General features: G+C 52.2%; 2 protein-coding genes across 2 annotated transcripts; one reads left to right on the top strand and one right to left on the bottom strand.

Annotated features, from left to right (window-relative positions):
• Positions 1-986: 986 nt before the first annotated feature.
• Positions 987-5,519, top strand: LAESUDRAFT_717318 (zincin; the record flags this gene model as incomplete). The annotated part of the gene is made up of 20 exons (XM_040907322.1): positions 987-1,044; positions 1,213-1,320; positions 1,347-1,430; positions 1,490-1,786; positions 2,047-2,112; positions 2,201-2,541; positions 2,563-2,594; positions 2,700-2,971; positions 3,029-3,114; positions 3,250-3,410; positions 3,465-3,512; positions 3,802-3,817; positions 3,852-3,864; positions 3,891-4,047; positions 4,091-4,232; positions 4,289-4,525; positions 4,612-4,869; positions 5,172-5,286; positions 5,389-5,433; positions 5,461-5,519. 20 exons carry the CDS (start codon positions 987-989, stop codon positions 5,517-5,519), a joined length of 2,595 nt encoding a protein of 864 aa, XP_040759477.1.
• A 1,037-nt stretch (positions 5,520-6,556) lies between these two features.
• On the bottom strand, positions 6,557-14,039 carry LAESUDRAFT_717317 (uncharacterized protein; the record flags this gene model as incomplete). Its single annotated transcript, XM_040907321.1, is given in 23 exon segments — positions 6,557-6,640; positions 6,691-6,853; positions 6,901-7,121; positions 7,235-7,246; positions 7,347-7,362; positions 7,837-7,877; positions 8,092-8,124; positions 8,404-8,444; positions 8,497-8,773; positions 9,045-9,232; positions 9,469-9,530; positions 9,580-9,893; positions 9,998-10,164; positions 10,185-10,678; positions 10,799-11,024; positions 11,157-11,412; positions 11,432-11,890; positions 11,964-12,329; positions 12,350-12,638; positions 12,709-12,856; positions 12,931-13,115; positions 13,797-13,843; positions 13,968-14,039. The coding sequence occupies 23 exon segments, from the start codon at positions 14,037-14,039 to the stop codon at positions 6,557-6,559; spliced, it is 4,161 nt and encodes a 1,386-aa protein (XP_040759476.1).
• Positions 14,040-14,399: the final 360 nt, after the last annotated feature.

The following is a 14,399-nucleotide window of genomic DNA, read 5'->3' as shown; positions in this document are numbered from 1 at the left end:
GCTCGAGCAGTGCACACGTTCGATGCTCAAGATACCGACTCATTTTTCGACGTCCTCACCCGCCGCTGCTATTTCGCCGCTCGCAGTGCAAGCATTCGACACCAAACAACGGATCGCGTTCGAGGTAGAGGCAATGCACGTGCCCGGCCTGAACCCTACGCAGGCGCTGCAGCATCCTGGCTTCTACTACTACATGGCTGCGCATTGCACCGAGCACAGACGTGAGCACTTTTGAGCTGCTTCAGATGTAGAAGTGAGTGTTTGATAAAGATAGGGCGCGTCAGGCCAGATCATTCATGGTGGGTTAGGCGAAGCGGCAAGTGACAATGTCCGCTCCTGAGCTCTCGAATGGGAAGAAGGTGGAGCATCTTGCGATTACCTTGGAGGTACGTCGATGCACTTCTTTGACTATGAGGCAATAAAACATTGGTTGACAGCTGTATAATAGAGCCTATGAGCTCTTCAAGGCATACAGTTCCGCCACCGTGCAAGGGCAGGGACGACTGACACTCTGCATTGCATATTGGATCGCACACACGTAGTACGAGCTGGGAATGTTCGACATGGCTGTTCTATTCGCGATGTCTGACTTCTCTCGTTGAGAGGGATGGCTGACGGCGGCGTTGAACTCAGGTTCTTCGCGCAGGTTGCGAGAATGCGTGAACAGGAACAGTGGGATTCTCTAATGCAGCCACTGCTGCTAACATGGTATTCTTTGCTCGCGGAAGATGGGTGACATGGAGCTGAGTGTGCGATTGCTGTTTGAGATATTGGGACATGGTACGTGCCATACGCTCTCAAGGGTTGCTGCTATTGTTCCTATCTCTGTCAAATACCAGGACGCGATTGGATGAACTTGATTCCACTCAAGTGGACATACTGTCCATGCTGAAGGCATGTGATAGGTAGCCCGGCACTGAAGGCATGTGATAGGCAGCCCAGTACATGGCATCCTTTCGACAATTTAGGATTATTGCCAGAGCAGCATGCCTCCTACAAGTAAGGAGACCTTGGTAAAGAACGTTTCCGACTCGCAGCCAATATGTATGTATAAGCATACTATCGGTCTATAGCTCACTGATGCACCCGTTCTAGTGAACTCCTCGACTGTCTTCTGGTGACCAGATGCAGTTAGTGTGCGAGGCTGCCGCATTCCAGATACTGCTCATGGCACGAGAGAACTTGTCCTTTTGTTGTCTGTCTGTCGTGTAGATTCAGAACGCCCGGGCAAGTCGACTGAGAGTTCTCCGTCATCCACTCGCAGCAAGCGCCGGGCACGCATGGATCCTGCACGACATTGCGAATTGTCAAACAAGCACTGTCCGCATCACACTCATGTAAACTAGTAAAGACAGTACAGTCGAAAAGACGGTACAACACACCCCAAGCCTTCAGCGTCCACGAACAGAAACAAGGACAAGTGCAAGAAAGTACGTGTGTGGGGCTGACACAAGCCAGAGGAATGTAAAGTCCACAGTTCTTGCTGCAGCACTCGTACGCGGTGATCAAGCCATCAACAATCTGAACAAGGCACCGGTCCCAGCAAGACCACCCATCATAGAGGCGGCGAGCTTGTTCGCGCCGCTCGACTTGGAGGAAGCGGAGGTGGAGGAGGCAGCAGCCGCGTCAGTTGTGGTTGCACTGCCGCTCACACTGCCGCTTGGCGCTGCCGGTAGCCGTGCTTGTTCCTGTGGGCGTAGCGGATGTAGCGGGATAGGCGGAACCTTCTGGCTTGATCGCGAACTCCTCACTCTTGGCATAGATCTACAAGGGTTCACGAGCATCAGTATCTTCATCTCCGACGGCGGAACAGATTAGAGGGCATTAGCACTACAACTCACATCTGAACTGTTGAGGGTGTTGGCGAGGACGATGGTGTAGCCGGAAGCAGCAGGGAAAGAGGCCATTTGGTACGGCGATATCACCACGGAGCAGTCATAGTTCGCTTGATTAGCGACGAATGCATAGGGCGCGACCAGGATGCTCGAATTCATATTATCAAGACTGAGAAAGCGTGAGACGTCGCGTTAGGATGTTTAATTTTAGAAAGGCAGAGGACATGGCGCTCACAGGACGGTGAAGTTCTCGTAAGGAGAGGTATCGCAGGTCCAAGTGAGACTCTCGTAATTATTTTATGTAGATCTTTCTATACCTTCATTGTCTGTAGCTTACTGCTGGATTCGTTGATCCCGAATAACAGGCTTACGTAAGGCGCCAGCGTTTCCGTCGCGTGGATATTTGGAACATGATCGTCCGGACATGTCCGCTCGCCCACGCATCCCGTTCTTGCTCACCAGCATCGCCTCTTCACCGAAACAAGGGACTCTGCTTGCAATTGTCTGGTCGCGAGAACGCCTCAGCGCCGCCATCAGCTATATCAGTCACGCTGCACGCTGCCGCTTTCTAGACCGTTTGCATCTCTACTGGTTGACCACCAACACTGTTATGGCATCTCTGACACCGCCCCAGTCACCGCCGTCCTGGACGCACTCTGCGGAACAGTTCCTCGAGCTCACGAAAGATGTGATCGCGAAGGATCGGGTCTGAAGGACCGGGTTACAGCGCCGCCTTCTGCTGATTGTAACCTTTCATGCGTACGTGCGCATCACCTGCTCAACGCGTGCATCTCGTTGACTCCTTTCAGGTGTTCATAAGTCGCGCTTAAGCGCATGCTGACCGTCTGCACCGACAGTTCTTAGCAGACCTGCCACCGGAGAAAAGGAGCGTGTTGTGCTCCTGAAGCTCAAGGAGGAAGAACATGCGGCGAACACCTACCCATCTGACGGCAACTTCTACACATGGGACTACTGGTATTACCACCGCGTGCTACTCGAGCGTTCGCTCAAGCTGGATGACGAGATGGTCAAGGAGCGCTGTCCTGTCAGTGCGGTGGTGCCTACGATCCTCGAGATCTACCAGAACCTGCTTGGCGTGTGGTTCGTGGAGATCAACGGCGAGACGTGGCATCCTGGTTAGTGCTGCATAGACGATCTGTGGAAGCTCGGTTCTGACGTGTGTGCCGGGGCAGATGTTCAGCAGTTTGCGGTATGGGAGAAGATGCGAATGACGAGTCCCGCTTTGTCGGGTATTGTTACTTGGACCTCTTCCCTCGTGGTGCGTGTCGACTTTGGACTCTTGCATGATCATATACTGACAGTTTTGGTCTCGCTCGAATCCACAGAATCGAAATATTTCCAATTGGCAGTTTGGCCCTTGCTTCCAGGATTCATGTGTCCTGATGGCATGCAGAGCTATTCGCTAGCAGCGATGGTCGCAAACTTAGCAAAGCCCACACCGACGATTCTGGCACTGATGCCGCACAATGACGTCGTGACGTTTTTCCACGACATAGGGCACGTCTTCCATGAGCTGTTGAGCAGGACGCGGTTCTCTACGTTCCATGGGACATCGTAAGTTGTCTTCGGTCAGACCTCATACTTCTCCATCGAACTGGCAATGCGCAGTATGGGAGGTGACTTTGTGGAGGCGCCCTCGCAGATGCTCCAGAATTGGTACGCTGTCATCTCGTGATGGCGACGAGGAGAACATCGTTCATGTTGATATTTTTGAGTAGGTGCTTCGAGCCAGCGGTTCTCGAACGCATGTCAAGTCATTACAAGACCAAACAGCCGCTCTCAAGAGACCTCATCGACAAGATCATCAAGAGATAAGTTCGACGAGTCTCCACCCATTCGTCGCATGATGTATTGATGCACTCCATGAGTCGTCTCTCGCAACCGGTATGTCGACGGTCGCCTATTCTACTTTCGTCAACTTTTCTTTGCCAAATTCGACATCAAGGTGCATACTGACGAGGGTGAGTAGGGAGGGGCTATCGCACGTTTGTGCAGCTCTTTGTGTGGCGTGAGTCTCACGATGCTTTCCGATAGAACCGACTGACTACACAGCATTATGGAACGACCTGCGCGCGGCGACTACTAGGATCAGCTCCGGTCTCCGGTCTGCAGGCCAGGCTCATTCAACCACATCGCAAGCGGTTACGATGCTGGATACTATGAGCACGTGTTTCCACAGATATCTGAACATGTATCTTGTGCCTGTGGTGCTAACACGCTTTCTTCGGCTATAGGTACACGTATTCGTTGGTCTTTGCCGCTGATATGTACACGACAGTGTTCAAGCAGGATCCTCTCGATCCAGTACGAGGCGCACGCTACAGGAAGTCCATACTGCTTCCAGGCGGTGGCAGAGAGGAGCTCGACTCACTCAAGGTGAGGTGCTTTCGAAGCTCTTGTACGCTGTCATTGACGCCATGGCGGCGGTGCAGGAACTCTTGGGCCACGCGCCGAATTCGGGGGCGTTCCTCAAGGAGCTCTTCAGCCAGACCACGACGACTGCCTCGAATCTCTGTTTCAAACGGGGATTCTCGATTGGAACCGAGAAACAGTCACAGAGTGAAAGAAGTGGCGAGCGAGGGTTTCGCAGTCATGAAGTGCCGGCGACAGAGCAGGGTAGTCTGGCTCTCCGATCTCATCAATGCTGTGAATATGGTGTCGCCGTCCTTGTACAGCTCTCGTGCTCTCCCTTCCATACCATCTGATTACGAGACTGCCGAAACATCATTGTGTCCTCATGTGAATAAAATACAAGAACCTGGAGCTGGAATCCTACACATTGCATGTGCCACAAAATGTGGCGTCGAGCATTATCATGGCTTGTGGTCCAGCCGATAAAACTTTCCAGCCCGAGCAGAAGCAACCTTGCAAAGCAGCCCCAAGCAGCCAGCGAAGCAACGCGCAAAGTAGCCACGAAGAGAAATTTTGTGTCGCCCGTGCACGAGCCATGGCACCAGAGCGGGAACGCGGCAACGCGAATCGCTTACATCAGTGCACGATCAGTTACCGCGGGGTGAGCGCGAAGATGCTTAGCCAGCGTTAAGAAACCTATTTGCGGTAGCAGCCATTCTGGAATTTGGAATTTCCCCACAGACTGACCCCGCGTCTTCGCCCTCCCTCCGGATTTCCATCTCTCATCTCTGCCCCGCTTTCCGGTTTCTCTGGTCACCGCTGACATTCGATAGTCTGGTCGCTTTGACGGGACGTCGTCCACTATCGCGACGCGCGCATTCCGAGTGCAAGATGCGATAGAGCAAATTCGACCAATGTGTTGAGCTCTGCCGCTAAATTCGGGGCTTGCTTGCTTGCTTCAAGGGGTCACTGGGCGCAGACATTGCGATCACTCTCTACCGCTCATCAAGCTCTGAGGAACGCGACATTGTCATTGTGGGAGGAGGCCCAGAAGGACCTGCTCTTTCTAGTGCACTTGGTACGCAGTTTCAACGTGAAAGTGAACGGAAGTTAGTAAGAAACACACAGAGCTATAACTGCGCCGACCTCGAGTCTGTCTATTTGTCTGATATCCCTTGAGCCTCCGATGAACGGCATGAAATCCTATGGGTCATCAAGGTAGACGGTAAGCATCATTTCTCCTATGTACCAGTGTCTTGGAAGATTGCGCCTGGAAATATCTACTTTTCACCGATCTTCTTGTACGACTGAGCATGACATATGTGTTTTTTAGTTGCAATAACTAATGATCTCACGTGTTGCATTCATACAGTACTCAAACATAATATAAGGTGGTAAGCAAGTCGCTAAGAACAACTTTATGATAGGGTAAAAAGCAATTGAGATATTTATGATGGTGGTGTAGTTTTGGTCTCCGTACCGAGCCACAACAATACCCCCTCACCATGCTGATCTTTCTTATAGAATGAACCTTGCATCTGTCGTATGGCTTTATTAATGGGGAGAGGCATCCCATCTCGAGAATATATCGCATGAAAGACGATGAAGGGAGTGTCAAATTTTTTTGTCATATGCTCCAAGCGTTCTATCGCCTGAAGATGCGTATGAATGTTTCATCAGCAAATTCCCTATGCATGATTGGATCGCATCGGTACTATGAAGCTCCATACAGAGAAACCTGCTTCTGTCGGGATAGAAACCATATGAGCCTCAGGATGGGGAAGCCAGCCGCATCGGTATGGCTCCGGATTCGAAGGTGACGGCATGGATAATGGGATCATGGCAAGATCGAGAAGGCGGGGAGGCCGATCATCAAACGGGATGTGCATGGCAACAACAGTACATTTAAACAGGTCTGGCAAAGGCGGAAGTATCTCTGATACAGGCGATTCATTCAGGTTGCGATCGTAGGCTTTGCCTCTATAACAGATGGAGCCCATAATCAATTCGTACATTGTATCATTGGCGCATAGCTCACACGCGCATCAATGCCGAGAACGAGTCGTGAACGTTACTTATCAATGTCCGTACGAGTTTGTAACCGAATCTACTTCATATCATGCAGAAGGCAGCGATCCGTGACTTGCGAGCCAATCGTAACGATTTATGGCTTCGGGATTGTACTTGTAAATGCCCCGCATTGTTTCGGCGGGCCTTCATCAAGACAGCGATGTCAATAGCTACCGATAATGAAGAATCAATTTCCTGGTGCTTGGATATATGCTTCGTCTTTTAATGTCTCGAACCAGATGCCCTTGAGAAGGAACATTCGTCGTCAGCGACGGCGATCACAAACATTTCCTTTCCTGCTCCAATTGTCTCAAATCGGCAACTCGCTTTGACAGAATTTGCCGCATTAGCAGGAAAACTGCCTGAAATTTTGGTGTCAACAAACAGCCTCTATGGAACAAAGTTGACATACCTGGGTCGACCTCACTGACATGGCAGAATCAGAATTGTCGGCTACATGCTGCATTCTAACTGGTGTCATGCCCGCCATTGAGAGAGCTTGCCGAGCATATAAGATGTATGTCTCCAGGGACCTCATATAGTACCATGACCGTCGAGATCCCTGGATTGTGACTCTAGTAAAATCAGAAGGAATTCAACAGTTAGTAGAATTTGAACCTACGGATCGGTTAAGATGAATCTAAGCTCTTCTGTCAAATACTGGACATGATTGACCTTGAATCGATGGATACTACCACCAATTGCTGCATGCTCATCATCATCCACTGCTTCTGGCACATGACTCATGTCTCTGTTGAGAGCAGGAGTCGCAGAGCTCAATGGTTCCACTGCAGTGGCACCCAATGCACCACTGAGTGATGAATAGCTGGATATAGGCAATGACTGTCAAATGTATTAAACAACATCCTGTTCTAAGATTAAATGAAGCACCTCTGGCAATGAAGAAAAGCTACTATTGTGTGCATGAGGAGAATTTTTGGTGATCTCCGACATACTATAGTCTTGGCCTATCAAGATCAATCAAGGCAGGGGAAAGAAGTGGCAGTGTAGAGCTCCAGAAGGAAATTCTATTCGCGCAGGTGATAGCGCATGCAATTGACCACGGACCAAAGTGGGAAGCATTCTAAAGTTTAATTCTTAAGATCATCAGTGACCAGTTTTGAAAGTTCATACAAAGCTGTGAGAACAGAAGCATCAAATGAGAAGCGTCGAAGGTCGTTTTCAGGCTTCTCTTAAAGAAGAAACTGTGCCGGGCATCCGGTCATATTTGACCATACATGGTCCGCATCTCATTGTTAATATATAGGAGCCACATCTCATTGGTAACATTTGAACATATATGGGTAACTTCTCATTGATAATTTGTGGGCGAGGGCCTATTGGTCAGTGCTAGCTCCTTCATGTGCAGAAGACGAGAATTTTACCATGATTGGATGACTGGTGATGTAAACATGATTATGGGTGATCCTTGTTCTCCGAGATCTATATCAGTGTCCAATGCATGCATTCCTTCATTCCTTCTGCTCCTAGTCCACATGCAGCGTGACTCTCACAGTGCGCGAGCAAGTTGGATGATGCCATATGACCAAATGCACACCTATCATGGTGGGCAGAATGCCTTTCCACCGATACCGAGTCCTGAAGGAAAGTATTTTTCAAAATTTGATTTTTGATCGATAAAAAATGAATTTGGTCCTTTCTCCAGGTCCTCGACACTATGGACCTCAGTGGCCAATCAGCTAGACACAAGGATTCGGCTATACACAAGGATTCGGCTACACACAAGGATATGGCTACACACAAGGAGTCGGCTATGCGCAAGGACCTATCATTCTTCCTCCTATCCACGTACCGCAGATCCGTCTAAATAATGCCATGTCGGCACCTGCATCAGTGCCGAATGCATCCAGTTACCGCCAGCCCAAAGTAAAAAAAAAACGAAGGCGCACTGACGCAGAACAGTTGCGCATCCTTACAGACTTCTTTTTCAAGAATGCCTATCCTTCAACTGAAGAACGAGCTGATCTTGCGGCGCAGCTCAACATGTCCACCAGGAGTGTACAAATTTGGTAAGTCGGATATCATTTTTATTATGTTACTCGCGTTCATTTTACATCATTGCCGATACAATTAGGTTTCAAAACAAACGACAGACTACACGTACCGCTTCACGACAACGAGCCATAACAACCGCTGGTTTGAGCACTACAGAAGGTACGTAAATTAGAACCCTGCTGGATTATCTTACCATACATACTGAGTCTTCCTTTGGAAAGGATCTTCAGCGACGTCACAGCTATCGGCAGACACTTATGTGAGTCGACGAAAGGCGTTAGAGACGCAGGACCGTAGAGAGAAGTGGGGATTTCGTTTTTAAAGTGGAGAAAGTCAATTGCGAGGATTCGAGACTCGTCTATGATGGCCAATATATATTGTTCTGATCGGATTAGCCAGCTCAAGAGTGCGGCTATGTAGTGCTCCGTAATGCATATGAAGCCATTGTGCGGTTCCGCTTCCGGCTCCTGGAGAACAGCCTGAAGGGGATTCAGGAACAGGGGAGGTGTGGCCGGACGATGAGAACGAGGACGCTGGGTGGGAGTAGTAAAAGTGCTTCACGTTGTCGACCATGGAAGCGTCCGCTTGTGCTCCAATTGTTCAACAACGCTGACCATCAGCACGTCTGATGGACGGAGAGTCGCATCCTGAGGGACATTTTCCCGAAGTGGCACCACGGCATCGACTGGGCTAGGTAGGACAGATTCGGCATTAGAGGAAGCGGTCGACGAGCAATGCCACGCGGCAAACCAGCAGAACTGTCATGCCCCGGGCCACTGGACCATCGTTCTCAACCTCCGACTCTACGTTCGACAGGATAGATGCTCCAGCAGGCACGATCGACGGGAGCGATTTCCTGCTTTTTCTCGTACTTATTGACTTGGCCCTCACAGTAAGCGTGGTCAGCGTCTTTGCACTGGCCTCAGAGTCAACCTGGTCTGCGTAAGTACCCAAGGAGCCCTTGTGTCGAACCCCCAGAATTATCACGTCTCCTTCTCGACGCAAACGCCACCGCTCCACTAATGCTCAGCGCTGAACTGGAACTTGGCATCACCGCTCCCGGCATCTTCCGTGGCTGAAAAAGATCTTGTTCGTGCAACATGGCTTGGGACCGTGCAGCCATACACTCTGCCGAGAAGACATCGTGGAGACCATGGTCGACCTGCTGGCATACCTGAGAAGACGGCCGCATAACACATGTGGAGGAGTCGTGAGTCATTAGGAAGAAGAGCGCCTCTATGAACGCAGTAGAGTTACATCGGTTCAGAGCAGCAAAGAATGCTACTTGCATCTGTCCCTGTCTGAGGGCGATACTATCCAGTATCGCCATAGTTGATGACTTCTCAAGGGAACCCTGTCACGCCGCAAGCGCATCGGAACGTGGATCATCTCCCTGGCCTTCGAACTCAGAAATGATTGGATGGCGGGCAAGGGGTTTGTTGTCCACTCCGGAGCACCTTCCTCTGCCGCAGGCATCAGGAGGAGCTTCTCGTCCTCTGGTAAGCTTTCAAGACGCTCGTTCACCCGTTGCGCAGGTACCGCCAGGGCGCGTTGGATAGCTGCCAACCAGATGATCTTCACGTGGCACAACGCTGCAAACTGCAGGTGATGACCGTGTCCGAAGAGGCCGAAGGAGAACAGCAGAGAGGCTGCATCTTATGATCAGTGGAGCTGTTCAATCATACAACGCATCAATCGCTCACAATCATCGTCTTAAGGTCCTCAACGGTTAAACCAGCCGAGGAGAACCAATATCGTGGTTCATAGATCTTACCGCTCTTAGGTATCTTGACCAAGACGATGTAACCGCCCATGGTACGAGGTACTTCGCCCGCAACGGGCCGCCACCAGGAGTGTGCAAAGGAGGATGCTGAATGACGTCCAACGCACCAGCCAGATGACACGTGCCGAGCGACGCAATGAACTCTGGCGACAAGCCCTGCGCATTTGGGCGATACGACGATCCCATGGATGAAAAGGAGTGACTGTGCCCACGTCCATGATGTGACGCCGACGACACCGGCGGCACAGTGAGCACCATGTGCGACGCGATCAGCGCCGACCGGACTATACGCGTCCTGATCTCACTCGCTGGATTGACCAGCCTGACGACCAGGCGCATCGCCTCATTGGCGCGATCCACGATATCCGAGCCCAGCTCAATTCGCTCGCTCCACTCGACATGCGGTGACATCCGTGTGCTCGTATCAATCCCACTCTGCGTTCGCGGCCGTTTCGTTTTCAGCTGATCGAGTAGCACAGGGTACTTGCAGATCCGCTGGACGGGCTTGATGAACTTTAAGCGGGTGGCTTGCGACTGTGAGGACTTGCGCGGGTGTCCAAGCGCGGAGCTGGAAGAGCCTTCACGTACACGCTCTCGACTGCTAGGGTGAGGTATGTGGGAGGAATAGCATCCGCACGAGGAGGAGACGACAAAAGGGAAAGTGAAGTCGTGGAATGTCTCCGCTTCTTACGAGCAGAGTCGGTGAGCGGAGGAGACATACATAGGCACGGTCATTGTTGCTGATGTAGGAAGACCGTTCCCTGCTGGAGCAGAGCGGTCATCGGACAAGCCGAAAACAGCACTGAGCTCGATGTCGGCGACAAGGAGGGGACAGCGCTGCTCATATGCGTCCCAATCGCCTGGATAACTCTCCTGGAAATTCCGAATCAAGTTCGCGACCTCGTTGTGTCCTAGCAAAACGTCTCGAAGATGCTGAATGACGGTGCCTGCAAGATGCCGCGCACCAATGTTCAACAACACGCATATACCCAGCTCAGCAGCGATGTACGCACCTGGCTGACGAATTTCTCTGCCACGACCTCATCAACGCCCTCCACTGTCAATCCCTCCAGCCCCACCCACACGCATCTTCTCCTGATCATCGAGGACGAACGCCTGCCCCAAGCCATACACGCCAACGGCATCCTGGAGCTCGCGCACGAAAGCATCGTGAAATCGCAACAACTCTTTTGCGTTCCTGTACATCGTGCGCATGTCCTTCTCCGCCAGGATAGGCCCACGCATGTGCTTGCCTTTTGATGCCGATGAATGCGAGTGAGGCGGTGGATCCTTCTCCTTTGTCTTGCCCTTGATCCTCTCCTTGCTCTTCTCCCGCTTATGCCCCCTTCTTCACTTCCTTCTCACTATCCACCGGCGGCCCATGACCTGAATTCGATCCAAGCCTGAGCTCCAACTGCGAGCTAACAGACACAGAAGGCGTAGCAGAAGTAGAGGGATGCAGAAATGATGAACGAGAAGACGGAAGGCTCCTCGCAAGGCCCAGCACAGGAAACGATAGCGCAGACGAGGATGATGATGCTGCCAGCGTTGGGAGCTGCTCAAGATAGACCTGTGCGCGGCGATCAGAACGGGCAGAGGTATGCACTGTCACGAGCACGTGCAGGTCCATGACGTTACCCGGCCTCGGTCGCGAGGAGCTCGATCCGTGATACCGCTGCGTCGCCGGATGCAGTCGCTCGACGTCTACCTCTGTGCGCGCCGCCACCGCCGCCTTGCAGAGCTCCCCGTCTGCCGTTCCACTTCCATCGCATTGCGCGACTCGCGTGGACTCATATCCATCTGTGAACGCGCGCTGCCTGGACGTCCGCGATCAACGCTGTCTCTTTTCACTCGGATACACAGTCCGAAGAGTGAATATCGCTTACTTTGCCGCTCTTCCCTCTCCCCGCGCTGCCTCGCCGTCTTCCGCGTGCAGATGGAACAGTTTTCTCGAGCTGGCCAGCGTCGAGCTTGCTATTGAGCATTCCCTTGTACCAGCTACTGCAGAAACCGACGAGCGCAATGGACTTGAGGCCCCTTCCAGCAACCTTGAATATTCGTGCAAGGATGACGATGCCGCCGAGCCCGTCATGGGCGACTGCAGCTGCGACTTCGATAAATTCGGCTGGAGAGACATTCTTCGTCGCCGATCTGGCATATATGCGCGGCCGCTTTGCCGGTGGTGCCATCCACAGGAGGACATCGCGGAGAGATACACGGACGAGGGTAAAGGTGGGACTGCAACGCTCGGGCTGCATGGAGCAGGAAGGACAGCCACAGATGCAGGGCGAGCGCTCCTGCTCCTGCTCCTACTCTTGCTTCTCGTGCGTGCGAGTAAGATGAATAGCTTCGATGGGGGCGTCGGCGGGGTAGAAATCCACATAGTTGTCTCTGGCACATCTCCCTTCTGGCACCCATGACTGCTGCTCTCCGAGGAGGTCCGCACAACTTCCTTGTCTCCGCATGTCAAGTAGTCTAATAGCGCTGTCGCTAAGTCTTGCAAAAGGACCGCCAACGACCCGGGCTCGCGGCCCTCTTGGGATGTGCTAATCCGGGCGTCACTATGGGAGATGCCATGATCGGCGTGAACGGGACGAAGACGAGCGGTAGTGTATCGCGGGGCACGTGCACCTTGCCTGTGGCAGTCGCGGTGGACATGCTAATGCTCGGGAAAGGGAACATTGAGCAAATTTGAGGTTGGGCCGGTTGAGACTGTGCCTGGGTGTGCCTTGCCGAGAAGACTGAGCGCGGAAGAGGTGCGACGATGCGATGCGATGCACTGAGGGTAGGGAACGAAGGAGAAGAAAGTGTGAAAAGGGAAATGATAGCATCGGGCTTGCTGGTGCGGCGTACGAGGAGCGATGATGGACCGGCGCTGGAGTTTGCTCGACGGCGGGAATATGATGGCGTTATTGATGGCGGCATGCAGGAAGAGAAGGATGATACCACGTTTATCACAGTGGCTTGCGGTGAAGGAGATGAGACTCAGGACATGTTGCAGGAGGATGAGAAGAGGCGTTGGCAGTGAGAGAAAGAATCTAAAGAAGAAATGAAGAGGATCAGCAGCTACGAAGGAAAACAGGCCGCTTCGGGATGAAGATGGGGTAAGGGTTGGGAGTTTGGGTGCTATAAACAACGTCGGACGAGTATCCGCGGTGCGGGTTTGTGGGAAGAAGGGAAAGTGGTCGTGAGGAGGCGTGCAATGAGGTTGCTGTGAATGCTGTTCAGCGCAGAGACGGGTGAGAACTCGCGCCGCTGAAGGAAAGGAGAATGGAAGACATACCGCTGCTGAGGACGTCAGTGGAGAAAGGCGGCGAGGGGGCCAGAGGGGTATATCAGCCCAGGCTAGCGGTCCGCGCAGTGTGAATGATAATGATGGGGCTGGCCGGTGGAAAGCAAGTGTCCAGAATAATAATTGAGAGATGGTGAGATAGAGCATGCTTCGGAGCTTCGTCTTGGAGTGAAGAAGGTGCGGGGTTTCGGTCCGAGGAGGATGGTCACAGCAGGTTCACAGGCGTGCAACTGAGCTAGGACTTAGCTAGCTCTGACGTTGGGGGTATCCACGGTTGCAAGCTCCTCTAACGGGTATTCTACAAATTAGCTTATATGCTGGTCAAATCCCCACGACCGGCGCTTACCTCGACCGTGGGCACGTCAGGTACTGTAAGCGACGTAAGCCCGTGGCAGAAAGCAGAGTCTGAGGAACTGCAACGGCTTACCCGCAGCCGGGTTCGGTCCCGACGATGGCAGGTCTACCGAGCGTGACCTGCGCATCGTATCAGGTCAAGATATGTGAGGAAAAATGTTAAGTTGCATTCTGAAATCGTTTTGGTTGTCAGTAAGATCCTACGTTTGTTTGCCACGCGCCGATTTCCTTGACCGGCGCTTACCTTAACTAGCCGGTGCTCCACGTTCGTTTCTTCGGCGATAGCTGAGCTGAAGCTTTCCTTATCAGGAGTCATCCCGATAGGGAAGTTCCGTGCGCAACGTTAAGTCAATCTCCTCAGCCCATGCATTTTTTGTTCTGCCTTCGGTCCCGCTCCTCCTGCTTCCTTGTAGATCCTCTGGCCCTGACACGCTCATGATTTTGATACCATATTCTCCAGCGCCGCCATCATCATCGCCGCATCGACATTCATCGATGTCCAATCAGATGCGATGGCGTCGCGCTTGCGGTCAGAAAGCAGGTGCGTCCGTCATGGTCCATGCCTTGTTGTGCCACTCGATTGCCGCCCTTCTGCCTCCTTAGAATGTCCGGGCGACTTTCTGGCTTCACTTCAGTTCGTATCCTTTCGCCCTCTTGACTTTGTTGAGCTCCTTGC

This window comes from Laetiporus sulphureus, assembly GCF_001632365.1.
Source record: "Laetiporus sulphureus 93-53 unplaced genomic scaffold LAESUscaffold_56, whole genome shotgun sequence".
Taxonomy (NCBI): Eukaryota; Fungi; Basidiomycota; class Agaricomycetes; order Polyporales; family Laetiporaceae; genus Laetiporus; species Laetiporus sulphureus.
This window is presented reverse-complemented; position numbering and strand designations above follow the sequence as displayed.